The sequence below is a fragment of the Salmo salar genome, chromosome 27 (genome assembly GCF_965601325.2).
Source record: "Salmo salar chromosome 27, fSalSal1, whole genome shotgun sequence".
NCBI classification, from domain to species: domain Eukaryota; kingdom Metazoa; phylum Chordata; class Actinopteri; order Salmoniformes; family Salmonidae; genus Salmo; species Salmo salar.
In genome coordinates, this window is record NC_138317.1 from 33,583,162 (window position 1) to 33,597,475 (window position 14,314).

The 14,314-nt window shown below is 43.1% G+C and overlaps 1 protein-coding gene across 1 annotated transcript in view; it reads left to right on the top strand.

Moving 5' to 3' along the window:
• calcr (calcitonin receptor) overlaps window positions 1-4,157 on the top strand; it is a 38,836-nt gene extending 34,679 nt beyond the window's left edge. Inside the window, exon 11 of the mRNA XM_045709736.2 lies at window positions 1,767-4,157. Coding sequence (XP_045565692.2) covers window positions 1,767-1,991 — 225 coding nt within the window. The 3' untranslated portion in view covers window positions 1,992-4,157. The remainder of the gene's footprint in view (window positions 1-1,766) is intronic.
• Window positions 4,158-14,314: the final 10,157 nt, after the last annotated feature.

A 14,314-nucleotide genomic window follows, 5' to 3' on the forward strand; every position in this document is an offset into this window, starting at 1 on the left:
CTTTTGCTGCCTCAATCTCCTCCCTCGGACGGCAATACTCCCCAACCCGACTCCCGGGTCCTTTCCCGTCCAGAATGTCTTCCCAGGTCCATTGCTGATGACCACGCTGCTTGGTCCTTTGGTGGTGGGTAGTTCTGTAACGACTGTCGTAGAGAGGGGACCAAAGCGCAGCGTATTGAGTGCTCATGATGAAATGTATTTAAACTCAGATCACTAAAGAAAAGAACAAAAGCGAAAACGATCAGCTCACAGTTCTGTCAGGTACATAGACTAAACAGAATACAACTACCCACAAACACAGGTGGAAAAAAACCCTACTTAAGTATGATCTCCAATTAGAGACAACGAGGACCAGCTGCCTCTAATTGGAGATCATCCTAAAAAAAAACAACATAGAAATAGAAAAATAGAACTAAACATACATATAGAAAACATAGAAAAACACAAAACACCCCCTGTCACGCCCTGACCAACTCTACCATAGAAAATAACATCTTACTATGGTCAGGACGTGACACAAACACTGCTTTGCTTTCCATTTTTAGACTGCACGCTCATTCATGCAGAATAAAGTTATCACACAAGATAATTCTCCGGTTTTCATTTTTTTCTTAATCAGATTCGTGCTGTGCTGAATAATTTCATACGCTCATAATGTATAATTTACTAACTTGGTGATTTTCAAAAGAGGAACAGCAGATAAGTGAGCGTAAATTCATCAATCTACTCTACCTGCACTAAACTCAGTAAGGAAGAAGGTATTATCCTTCAATTCATCACAGGAAATGGGAGCCTAAATTGTGATTCAATTCTGTTTCTTGCCAAATTCATGTTTAAAAACTGTCATTAACATTTATCATACGAATCCACATTTCCTGAGCTTAGTCACATTACATTGATTTAATGATCATGCATATTGATGAAAATGTGTGGTTGTGCACTAAAATGCTGTGAGGTGACATTGAGGTTCTAAAATGCTGTGAGGTGACAGTGAGGTACAAAATTGCTGTGAGGAGACAGTGAGGTACTAAATTGCTGTGAGGAGACAGTGAGGTACTAAAATGCTGTGAGGTGACAGTGAGGTACTAAATTGCTGTGAGGAGACAGTGAGGTACTAAAATGCTGTGAGGTGACAGTGAGGTACTAAAATGCTGTGAGGTGACATTGAGGCACAAAAATGCTGTGAGGTGACAGTGAGGTACTAAAATGCTGTGAGGTGACATTGAGGCACAAAAATGCTGTGAGGTGACAGAGGCACTAAATTGCTGTGAGAAGACAGTGAGGCACTAAAATGCTGTGAGGTGACAGTGAGGCACTAAAATGCTGTGAGGTGACAGTGAGGCACTAAATTGCTGTGAGGAGACAGTGAGGCACTAAAATGCTGTGAGGTGACAGTGAGGTACAAACAGACCATGTGTCTTTTTGCTGTTCACCCGTCCGTGCCTAATGAGTCTCTCTGTGTGTCTGTAAAACCCTGATGAAGGCAACAGCTGAAACACAGCGATTTTAATAATGAAGAAGTTTTTATGTACTTCCATTGTCCTCCAAGAGTGGCTTAATATGGTTGTACCCTCTCTCTCTCCTTCTCTCTCTCTTTCTCTCTCTCTCCTTCTCTCTCTCTTTCTCTCTCTCTCTCCCTTTCTCTCTCTCTCCCCCCCTCTCTCTCTCTTTCTGTCTCTCGCTCCATGTGTGTGTGTTTATCCGTTTGTGTGTGTACTCACCGATTAGAAAATACAGTTTATAATATGAATATTCCTTTTTCTCAGGTGCAGGCGGCTCTGAAGAGACAGTGGATTCAGTATAAGGCCCAGTGGGGTCAGAGACGTAGGGACCACTGCTCCATGCGCTCTACCTCCTACACCGCCACATCCATCACTGAGGTGCCTGCCTTCATGTACCACCACGACTGCAACAGCGAACACTTAAACGGCAGACACACCTCTGAGGACTCTGAGCTGGTGGCTCTTAAGACAGGGGAGACGTACGCCTAACAAGCGGGAGGCAGTCTGAGTGTGGGAGGAGAGAAGAGTTAGTAGAGGAATCAAGATGGAGACGTTTCTCTGCTATCTAACATGAAAAAGTTTCCCAGCGGTCCCCGCCACGGTTCCACATCTCAGAGACAGAACGAGGGGGTAAGCCCCAGACTGTGAAGGAGAAGACAGTGTGTGGCTGGACAGTGATACAGTGATTCAGTATCTCTCCCATGACTTGGCCAACGATGGCTGATGCTTCTTTACATGACATTGCTGCTGCTGTGGCTGATTTTAAAAACATTATAAGATATACATGAAATGGGAGCCGAGTTTGAAATGTGGCACGTCCTAAAGCTGCTATTTGTGGCTGCTATTTGTGGAGCTCTTCCTACACATCATGGGGACGTTGAGGATGATGGTGATGATGATGATGTTGATGATGATTATGAAACTGTATTGTTGCTTCGTCTATACCAAAGGGTGTGTGGGTTTGGCTGCCATAGGCATGCTCTGCGTGAACTGAATCCAACACTGAAGCGACCAACAGTGTCCATGACACGTCAGATCAAAGGTTGACAAAGGCTCCCTGTACCTAAGCTCTGGAATCCTGTACATATTTGTTTCACCAGTTTCACTTTAAAAGTGTCAAAGGGTGTTTTAGAAGATTCTATTTTTCGGACTAAATGTTTTTGTTCTTGTCAACGACTTGTTCTTTAAATACCTGCTATCTGTCCTGTGAAGCCAGTTAGCTCCGCCAGACTGCTTTGCTGTTAGCACAGCTGCTGACTGTTCTTGTGGTGTTTCTGTCACAAGGCATGGATTTAAAGAATGCAGAAGATACAGAACACCTTGATATGGGCTCAAAAGAGAGAGAGTAAAAAGGATTGATTAACTTAAAATAAAAAGCAAGATATTGAATGACATAGGTAACGCATTTAGAAGCCATTTTGAGTACCACATGGCTCTAGAGGGGAGACTATTTCAGTGAAATAGTCTGTCTATTGTTTGCCGTGTCCATTTGCCAAAAGGTCTAAAGTGAAGCTTGTATGGTTACCGAAGGATCATTATGTTATGTTTTGTGCTTAAATTAAGGACATTTGAATATGTTCAAATGTATTTTCTTTGTCAAATCGTTTATGAATAGAAATAACAGGGAATGAGGAGAGAAAATGAGTAAATAATTAAGGCTACCTGCACAGTGTTGCTATCTCAACAATTATAATTTTCAATACAATTATCTAAATTGAAAACATGATTACCTCGAAGAAGCATTTTCCTTCCATTGTACAGAATCTGTTAAATCATTCTAACTGAGGGCTATTTCAAACAACTCTCTTGTGGTGAATACTACAGAATGTGTATTTTCATTCACCTACAGATGTAGGATTTTAATTTGAGCCAGTTTGCTACAACAGGAAAATAATCCTGCAGCAACAGGAAATGTACATTTTTACATGGATTATAATGAATTGAAATTTTTTTGTCGGGGTTGATACATTTTTTGTAAGGATAAATCAAGTCTGACATTTCTAAATGGAAATTACAAACTTCAGAAGCCTCGTGACAAATATAATGTGATTTGATTTTAAACCCCAGGAAAGTTAAAATCAAATTAAGATCCTACATCTGTAATATATCATGCCCTTAAATTATCATGCTCTTGGATTCTGAATTAAAGTCATTGAGGCATTTCAGAAAGTGTAATGTGGAATCCTTTGCTCTTAGCTAATCTGGTAGCGCAGGCACATTTTTAGGAGTGTGATTTTGGTTTTGTGTCACAAAGGCTGTCTTACGGAGTCAGGAATAGAAACACAATCTCTTGTTTACCGTCACTGCATGCAGGTGGTCTCCTCAACAAGCACCTTCTGTTTCATAGAAATTTTTATTTTAACCTTCAAATGTGTTCCTTTGTAAATTGCACAACCAAAATTGATTTCTAGAATGGACACTGAAAACCATTGAAATTGAATGAAATGGCTCAGCACACTGCTTTGTATTGAGTTAAAGGAGATGTGTGTGTGTGTGTGTGTGTGTGTGTGTGTGTGTGTGTGTGTGTGTGTGTGTGTGTGTGTGTGTGTGTGTGTGTGTGTGTGTGTGTGTGTGTGTGTGTGTGTGTGTGTGTGTGTGTGTGTGTGTGTGTGTGTGTGTGTGTGTGTGTGTGTGCGAGCGTGCGCGCGTGCGTGCGTGTGTAAAATGCAGATAGTGATCCATGAGCCTTGGGGCCTTCTGATGTCCAGATTAATCCCATCTTCACATGTTCTTTAAAGATAGACATCTGCTAGGATTTAACTCCAGGGGCTCTCAGAAAGGAAGAACGGCTCTGGAGCAGCCCTGATCTGGAAATAGTGTAGCAGTATGTTACTGTAGACAGGTACAGGTACTTCAGTACCGATGACAACCAGGGGCGTCATTTATAAAAAGATTTGTACGCACAGATTTAATCCTAAATTGTGCATACAATGCCATTTATAAATGAGGCCCCAGGTGCCCAGACCCATTGCAGACTAGTCTGGACCTGAATGTCGAAGACACATTTTCTTTTGGGGACAATACTGTTAATTGTGCCAATCTAATTTATTTTACATCTTCAAATTCTATTAGGCCAAGATAAAGTAAATCTTTACACTTACGCCAATGTTAATACTGCTTCCAGTGTCTTTGCTGATGTCGGGCCAGCATGGAAGATTTGACACGGTGACAATCAGTTTGAAAAGTTAGAAGAAGGCCATTTGATGAGATCTCTAAGAGCTAATTCTGTCTGTTTGAAACCAGAGAAGGCTTTAACCACTGTGAAGTGGATTTAAAAAAGGTTTTGATCCATCCATCTTTTGAGGTTTATTTGTTGTGGATATGAATACCATGTTAAGGTTTTTATTTTAATTTGGAGGAAGATGAATATTTCTGTATATTTAGTATGTTCATGGTCATGTTGTCCTGTGCCCATGTCAACATGACAGCAGAGTTTGTGTGTGTAATAGATGTGAAATGTTTCAAGCGCTGTTTTTGGTTCTTTTGTTTGGCTTGTGTTTGGCTCTCGACATCTAAGTGCTTTGTGTGGCGTTATTTCAAAGAAAACAAAAACAGTGTTTTGTAAAATGCACAAAGTGACCAGCTGTTTGTTTGAAAGCTATTTCAATCAGAAATATATTCCTAAAAGATTCCCTGTTGTGTCTGTTCTTTCTTTCCTACAATACTATGCAACCTGTAGGACTTAGGAACAAACCTTTGTGTGGGTGCGTGTGCATGTGTGTGTGCATGTGTGTGTGCATGTGTGCGTGCATGTGTGCGTGTGTGTGTGCATGTGTGTGTGCATGTGTGCGGGGGGGTGTGTGTGTGTGTGTGTGTGTGTGTGTTTTAAAGGGAGCAGAAGAAACTGGATTTAAAAGTTTTAAAATACCTCATCACAATCCCCACTGTATTATTTTGTACCCAAATTACCCCCCTAAATGGTTTAGGCATACTTTAAAATCTAGTCGTCTGTCCGGAAAAATAACACATTTCAAGTTTCAGAGGATTTGCATTGTGAGTATGTGATGGAAACGATGTATCGTGAGATTGACTTCATTCATATTCCTGCTCTCTCATTCATCAACTGTCATACAGTAATGCTTCTGACACCCATACAACACAAAGGCTGTATATTCCATATATAGTGCATTACTTTTGACCACAAGTAGTGCACTATGAAGGGACTAGGGTGCCATTGGAGATACAGATAAAGTTTGGGCACATCAGACCCCTCTGAAAAGGACACTTCTTCCCATCAGTAGAATCTGGTTGTTATCATCCTAATAGGCCAAGCTTTTGCTTTTCTAAGAGCCCCCGCAACGATGAAGCGTCTATTACACTAAGGACAATTTCAAGGTCTGTTGGTTCTTTATAGCACCGCTATACCATAGTAAGTCAGTAACAATGATGTTGGATTTCAAATAGCTCCTATTCAAATAGCTGTTTTACAATATCTTATACAGGCAAACCCCAACCCATGAAACTGAATCATTAAATGATAGTGTTCGACTTGAAAGTGGAGAGGAAAATGAAGCTGTATGCAAAGAGACTCCTGCTCAAGATGGAGTAGGTTCATATTCATTTGTCTCTGTATTTATGAATAGGCAATGGGGGAAAATAATCAAACTTTACTGTTGCAGGAACGTACCGTTTAACCTGTTTATTGAAACCCATTTACTCAGTCATAAGGATTGGATTGAGGCATAACCTCACACAGCAGATCTTATTGAGGGATCACCAGTCATGGTAAATTCCCCACCTGATTATTCCAAGGCAGGATAAAAAGAGAAAATAATATCTGAATTCCAACATGGAAATAGGATGCACCCTAAATGGCACCTTATTCCCAAAATAGTGCACTACCTTTGACCAGAGCCCTATGGGACCTGATCAAAAGTAGTGCACTGTATAGAGAAAAGGGTGCCATTTGGGGTGCATTCTATTTCCATAATGAATTCAGATATTATTTTCTCTTTGAATCCTACCTTGGAATAATCAGGTGGGGAATTTACCATGAATGTAAAGTTTTATGAATATGTTGTATCATTTTCTCATGCCTTCAAACTAAGTAACAGTAGACCTCTCTCAGAGCCCAGTCATAGACATACATAGATAGACCCAGCGGTGCGTGAAAGAGACTCCAAATCCCTTGTTGTTGGAGAGCATTTTGTTCTCTTCGTCTCGGTTGGGTATCTCTGTGTCCTCTAGTCTCCCACGCTGAGACGTCAGACCCCACCGTGTCTCCTCTAGTCTCCCACGCTGAGACGTCAGACCCCACCGTGTCTCCTCTAGTCTCCCACGCTGAGACCCCAGACCCCACCCTGTCTCCTCTAGTCTCCCACGCTGAGACGCCAGACCCCACCCTGTCTCCTCTAGTCTCCCACGCTGAGACGCCAGACCAAATCAAATCAAATCAAATGTATTTATATAGCCCTTCCCACATCAGCTGATATCTCAAAGTAAGAAGCCACAGCTCCAAAAATAAAAAAAAACCAGACTACAGTTTGCAACTGCACATGGGGACAAAGATCGTACTTTTTGGAGAAATGTCTTCGTCTGATGAAACAAAAATAGAACTGTTTGGCCATAATGACCATCGTTATGTTTAGAGGAAAAAGGGGAGGCTTGCAACCCGAAGAACACCATCCCAACCGTGAAGCATCAAATCAAATCAAATCAAATTTATTTTTATATAGCCCTTCGTACATCAGCTGATATTCTCAAAGTGCTGTACAGAAACCCAGCCTAAAACCCCAAACAGCAAGCAATGCATGTGAAAGAAGCACGGTGGCTAGGAAAAACTCCCTAGGAAAAACTCCCTAGAAAGGCCAAAAACCTAGGAAGAAACCTAGAGAGGAACCAGGCTATGAGGGGTGGCCAGTCCTCTTCTGGCTGTGCAGGGTGGATATTATAACAGAACATGGTCAAGATGTTAAAATGTTCATAAATGACCAGCATGGTCAAATAATAATAATCATAGTAGTTGTCGAGGGTGCAACAAGCACGTCCGGTGAACAGGTCAGGGTTCCATAGCCGCAGGCAGAACAGTTGAAACTGGAGCAGCAGCACGGCCAGGTGGACTGGGGACAGCAAGGAGTCATCATACCAGGTAGTCCTGAGGCATGGTCCTAGGGCTCAGGTCCTCCGAGAGAAAGACAGAAAGAGAGAAAGAGAGAATTAGTGAGAGCATATTTAAATTCACACAGGACACCGGATAAGACAAGAGAAATACTCCAGATGTAACAGACTGACCCTAGCCCCCCGACACATAAACTACTGCAGCATAAATACTGGAGGCTGAGACAGGAGGGATCAGAAGACACTGTGGCCCCATCCGATGATACCCCCGGACAGGGCCAAACAGGCAGGATATAACCCCACCCACTTTGCCAAAGCACAGCCCCCACACCACTAGAGGGATGTCTCCAACCACCAACTTACCGTCCTAAGACAAGGCTGAGTATAGCCCACAACGATCTCCGCCATGGCACAACCCAAGGGGGGGGCGCCAACCCAGACAGGAAGACCACGTCAGTGACTCAACCCCCTCAAGTGACGCACCCCTCCCATGGACGGCATGGAAGAACACCAGTAAGCCAGTGACTCAGCCCCTGTAAAAGGGTTAGAGGCAGAGAATCCCAGTGGAAAGAGGGGAACCGGCAAGGCAGAGACAGCAAGGGCGGTTCGTTGCTCCAGCCTTTCCGTTCACCTTCACACTCCTGGGCCAGACTATACTTAATCATAGGACCTACTGAAGAGATAAGTCTTCAGTAAAGACTTAAAGGTTGAGACTGAGTCTGCGTCTCTCACATTGGTAGGCAGACCATTCCATAAAAATGGAGCTCTATAGGAGAAAGCCCTACCTCCAGCCGTTTGCTTAGAAATTCTAGGGACAATTAGGAGGCCTGCGTCTTGTGACCGTAGCGTACGTGTAGGTATGTACGGCAGGACCAAATCGGAAAGATAGGTAGGAGCAAGCCCATGTAATGCTTTGTAGGTTAGCAGTAAAACCTTGAAATCAGCCCTTGCCTTAACAGGAAGCCAGTGTAGGGAGGCTAGCACTGGAGTAATATGATCAAATTTTTTGGTTCTAGTCAGGATTCTAGCAGCCGTATTTAGCACTAACTGAAGTTTGTTTAGTGCTTTATCCGGGTAGCCGGAAAGTAGAGCATTGCAGTAGTCCAGCCTAGAAGTAACAAAAGCAAGGATTAATTTTTCTGCGTCATTTTTGGACAGAAAGTTTCTGATTTTTGCAATGTTACGTAGATGGAAAAAAGCTGTCCTTGAAACAGTCTTGATATGTTCTTCAAAAGAGAGATCAGGGTCCAGAGTAACGCCGAGGTCCTTCACAGTTTTATTTGAGACGACTGTACAACCATCCAGATTAATTGTCAGATTCAACAGAAGATCTCTTTGTTTCTTGGGACCTAGAACAAGCATCTCTGTTTTGTCCGAGTTTAAAAGTAGAAAGTTTGCAGCCATCCACTTCTTTATGTCTGAAACACAGGCTTCTAGCGAGGGCAATTTTGTGGCTTCACCATGTTTCATTGAAATGTACAGCTGTGTGTCGTCCGCATAGCAGTGAAATTTAACATTATGTTTTCGAATGACATCCCCAAGAGGTAAAATATATAGTGAAAACAATAGTGGTCCTAAAACGGAACCTTGAGGAACACCGAAATTTACAATTGATTTGTCAGAGGACAAACCATTCACAGAGACAAACTGATATCTTTCCGACAGATAAGATCTAAACCAGGCCAGAACTTGTCCATGTAGACCAATTTGGGTTTCCAATCTCTCCAAAAGAATGTGGTGATCGATGGTATCAAAAGCGGCACTAAGATCTAGGAGCACGAGGACAGATGCAGAGCCTCGGTCTGACGTCATTAAAAGGTCATTTACCACCTTCACAAGTGCAGTCTCAGTGCTATGATGGGGTCTAAAACCAGACTGAAGCGTTTCGTATACATTGTTTGTCTTCAGGAAGGCAGTGAGTTGCTGTGCAACAGCTTTTTCTAAAAATTTTGAGAGGAATGGAAGATTCGATATAGGCCGATAGTTTTTTATAATTTCTGGATCAAGATTCGGCTTTTTCAAGAGAGGCTTTATTACTGCCACTTTTAGTGAGCTTGGTACACATCCGGTGGATAGAGAGCCGTTTATTATGTTCAACATAGGAGGGCCAAGCACAGGAAGCAGCTCTTTCAGTAGTTTAGTTGGAATAGGGTCCAGTATGCAGCTTGAGGGTTTGGAGGCCATGATTATTTTCATCATTGTGTCAAGAGATATAGTACTAAAACACTTTAGTATCTCCCTTGATCCTAGGTCCTGGCAGAGTTGTGTAGACTCAGGACAATGGAGCTTTGGAGGAATACCCAGATTTAAAGAGGAGTCCGTAATTTGCTTTCTAATGATCATGATCTTTTCCTCAAAGAAGTTCATAAATTTATTACTGCTGAAGTGAAAGCCATCCTCCATTTGCGAAGGCTGCTTTATAGTTATCTTTGCGACAGTATCAAAAAGAAATTTCGGATTGTTCTTATTTTCCTCAATTAAGTTGGAAAAATAGGATGATCGAGCAGCAGTGAGGGCTCTTCGATACTGCACGGTACTGTCTTTCCAAGCTAGTCGGAAGACTTCCAGTTTGGTGTGGCGCCATTTCCGTTCCAATTTTCTGGAAGCTTGCTTCAGAGCTCGTGTATTTTCTGTATACCAGGGAGCTAGTTTCTTATGACAGATATTTTTAGTTTTTAGGGGTGCAACTGCATCTAGGGTATTGCGCAAGGTTAAATTGAGTTCCTCGGTTAGGTGGTTAACTGATTTTTGTCCTCTGACGTCCTTGGGTAGGCAGAGGCAGTCTGGAAGGGCATCAAGGAGTCTTTGGGTTGTCTGAGAATTTATAGCACGACTTTTAATGCTCCTTGCTTGGGGCCTGAGCAGATTATTTGTTGCGATTGCAAACGTAATAAAATGGTGGTCCGATAGTCCAGGATTATGAGGAAAAACATTAAGATCCACAACATTTATTCCATGGGACAAAACTAGGTCCAGAGTATGACTGTGGCAGTGAGTAGGTCCAGAGACATGTTGGACAAAACCCACTGAGTCGATGATGGCTCCGAAAGCCTTTTGGAGTGGGTCTGTGGACTTTTCCATGTGAATGTTAAAGTCACCAAAAATTAGAATATTATCTGCTATGACTACAAGATCCGATAGGAATTCAGGGAACTCAGTGAGGAACACTGCATATGGCCCAGGAGGCCTGTAAACAGTAGCTATAAAAAGTGAGTGAGTAGGCTGCATAGATTTCATGACTAAATGTTAGCAACACCTCTGCCTTTTCCGGATGCACGGGGGGTATGGTCACTAGTGTAACCAGGGGGTGAGGCCTCATTTAACACAGTAAATTCATCAGGCTTAAGCCATGTTTCAGTCAGGCCAATCACATCAAGATTATGATCAGTGATTAGTTCATTGACTATAACTGCCTTGGAAGTGAGGGATCTAACATTAAGTAACCCAATTTTGAGATGTGAGGTATCACCCATCTCTTTCAATAATGGCAGGAATGGAGGAGGTCTTTATACTAGTGAGATTGCTAAAGCGAACACCGGCATTTTTAATTTTGCCCAACCTAGATCGAGGCACAGACACGGTCTCAATGGGGAAAGCTGAGCTGACTACGCTGACTGTGCTAGTGGCAGACTCCACTAAGCTGGCAGGCTGGCTAACAGCCTGCTGCCTGGCCTGCACCCTATTTCATTGTGGAGCTAGAGGAGTTAGAGCCCTGTCTATGTTCGTAGATAAGATGAGAGCACCCCTCCAGCTAGGATGGAGTCCGTCACTCCTCAACAGGCCAGGCTTGGTCCTGTTTGTGGGTGAGTCCCAGAAAGAGGGCCAATTATCTACAAATTCTATCTTTTGGGAGGGGCAGAAAACAGTTTTCAACCAGCGATTGAGTTGTGAGACTCTGCTGTAGAGCTCATCACTCCCCCTAACTGGGAGGGGGCCAGAGACAATTAATCGATGCCGACACATCTTTCTAGCTGATTTACACGCTGAAGCTATGTTGCGCTTGGTGACCTCTGACTGTTTCATCCTAACATCGTTGGTGCCGACGTGGATAACAATATCTCTATACTCTCTACACTCGCCAGTTTTAGCATTAGCCAGCACCGTCTTTAGATTAGCCTTAACGTCGGTAGCCCTGCCCCCTGGTAAACAGTGTATGATCGCTGGATGATTAGTTTTAAGTCTAATACTGCGGGTAATGGAGTCGCCAATGACTAGGGTTTTCAATTTGTCAGAGCTAATGGTGGGAGCCGTCGGCGTCTCAGACCCCACAACGGGAGGAGTAGAGACCAGAGAAGTCTCGGCCTCCGACTCCGACTCGCTTAATGGGGAGAACCGGTTGAAAGTTTCTGTCGGCTGAATAAGCGACACCGGTTGAGCATTCCTACAGCGTTTCCATCCAGAAGCCATGAGAAAGTTGTCCGGCTGTGGGGACCGTGCGAGGGGGTTTATACTAACGTTACTATCTGTACTTACTGGTGGCACAGACGCTGTTTCATCCTTTCCTACACTGAAATTACCCTTGCCTAACGATTGCGTCTGAAGCTGGGCTTGCAGCACAGCTATCCTTGCCGTAAGGCGATCGTTCTCCTGTATATTATAAGTACAACGACTGCAATTAGAAGGCATCATGTTAATGTTACTTAGCTTCGGCTGTTTGAAGTCCTGACGAACCATGTCCAGATAAAACCTCTGGGGTGAAAAAGTTGAATGAAAAAACCCCACCGTGTCTCCTCTAGTCTCCCACGCTGAGACGCCAGACCCCACCGTGTCTCCTCTAGTCTCCCACGCTGAGACGCCAGACCCCACCGTGTCTCCTCTAGTCTCCCACGCTGAGACGCCAGACCCCACCGTGTCTCCTCTAGTCTCCCACGCTGAGACGCCAGACCCCACCGTGTCTCCTCTAGTCTCCCACGCTGAGACGTCAGACCCCACCGTGTCTCCTCTAGTCTCCCACGCTGAGACGTCAGACCCCACCGTGTCTCCTCTAGTCTCCCACGCTGAGACGCCAGACCCCGCCACGTCTCCTCTCGTTCCCTCTTCCTTCCTTCCTTCCTTCCTTCCTTCCTTCCTTCCTTCCTTCCTTCCTTCCTTCCTTCCTTCCTTCCTTCCTTCCTTCCTTCCTTCCTTCCTTCCTTCCTTCCTTCCTTCCTTCCTTCCTTCCTTCCTTCTTTCCTAAGGCTCATTCCATGGATTACAGACCTTCTCCCTTCAATGGTTAAAGCTGTACATGCTTCATCTGCTGTGAATGAGTCCAGATTCCCTTTAACATTAGATTTTTCAGATTGAAGAAGATCTGTAATTTCAATCATGGGTCTAATAATGGAAGTCCTTCACAAGGGTTTATGTATCAGCTGACAATCTGTTTGTGTGAGAGTGCAACTATTTACTTTCTTCCAGATTTGTTTATGGAGCAGTTTTATTTTGGTATTCCTCCATATGCTGGCGTTGTTAGCTCCCTACTGAGATAGCGGATCTCCTGCCAAAGACACCACAAAGATGTGGTCAATCTGGTCGTCACTATCTGGTGATGCTAGAAATGATGCTTTTCTAACCAGAAATCACAAATCTTGACCTTCACCCGTAAAGACATTTTGCGTACCAAATGGCACCCTATTTCCTATATAGTGCATTACTTTTGACTAGGGCCCGTAGGGCTTTCATCAAAAGTAGTGCACTATGTGTAAAAAGTAGTGCACTCTGTAGGGAATAGAGTGCAATTTGGGATGCTGGCAGACTCAGCGATATGACGTCATCATACACAGTAGGACAACCACCTACTTAGCTTACAGACATCTGACACTACAGGCGCCTCCTGTTGTCTAATTCATCTATTGTGTTATTTTACACAATTTCAATGACAACAGAAGATGTACAAAGGCCATAAAAACACATTGCCATTTGGTAAAGTGAAGCACACTCCTCTCTGACATCAGAGCTTTATCTTGTCCCTGGCTTGCTTCTGATCCCATTCTCCCACGTTTTGAAGAGCTTGTCGAATTATTAACAAAACACACAACAATAACACTGTTATTTAATTTTAAATGGTACTTGATGGTGTGTGTCTCGCTGTCAAATTAGCATCCGTCAGATGTCTTCTGAAGCCTTGAACAGTGGTGATCATCACATGAAATAACTCCCTCCTTAAGGATTACAATACCACGCACACGGTCTAGTCATCAACATTGAGTTTAGTAGCATAAATCATTTGATTTTTAGGGAGTGTTACAATAGCTACAATACACACAGTGTGATAAAGTTTATTGGGTATTATGATGAAAATCCTTTGCTATTAAAAGGATACTTCAGGATTTTGGAAATGTCTTGTCTAGGGGAGTCTCTCAAATTGGATTTAATTTTATTGAATTACATTTACTTTGAATATTGCAGCCCATTTGTGTAGGCTATTAGCCAGACAAAACCCACTGAGTGGTGGCTGAATTTATCCTCAAGCAGACTACTTTTTCCTCATTGTTAGGCTATTTGAAGTGCAATTTTTATAAAAAAGTGTATAAATAGCAGCTAAACAGCAGCTAAATACGGTATATAGCTATAGATAGTACACTGAATAATGAAACAATCCCCAATAAGCTAGTGTTTTGAGGATAGACTAACTGTATTATTTGGCATTAATAGACTGGTTTCACGCACAAGAACTTTCTATCCAAGCTGGGAGAGAGCACAAGGACGGCTCATGCCATGCGGGTTCAGGTACAATCTGCAATGTTTCCAACTTTAATTAGTGAACATGTAATCAC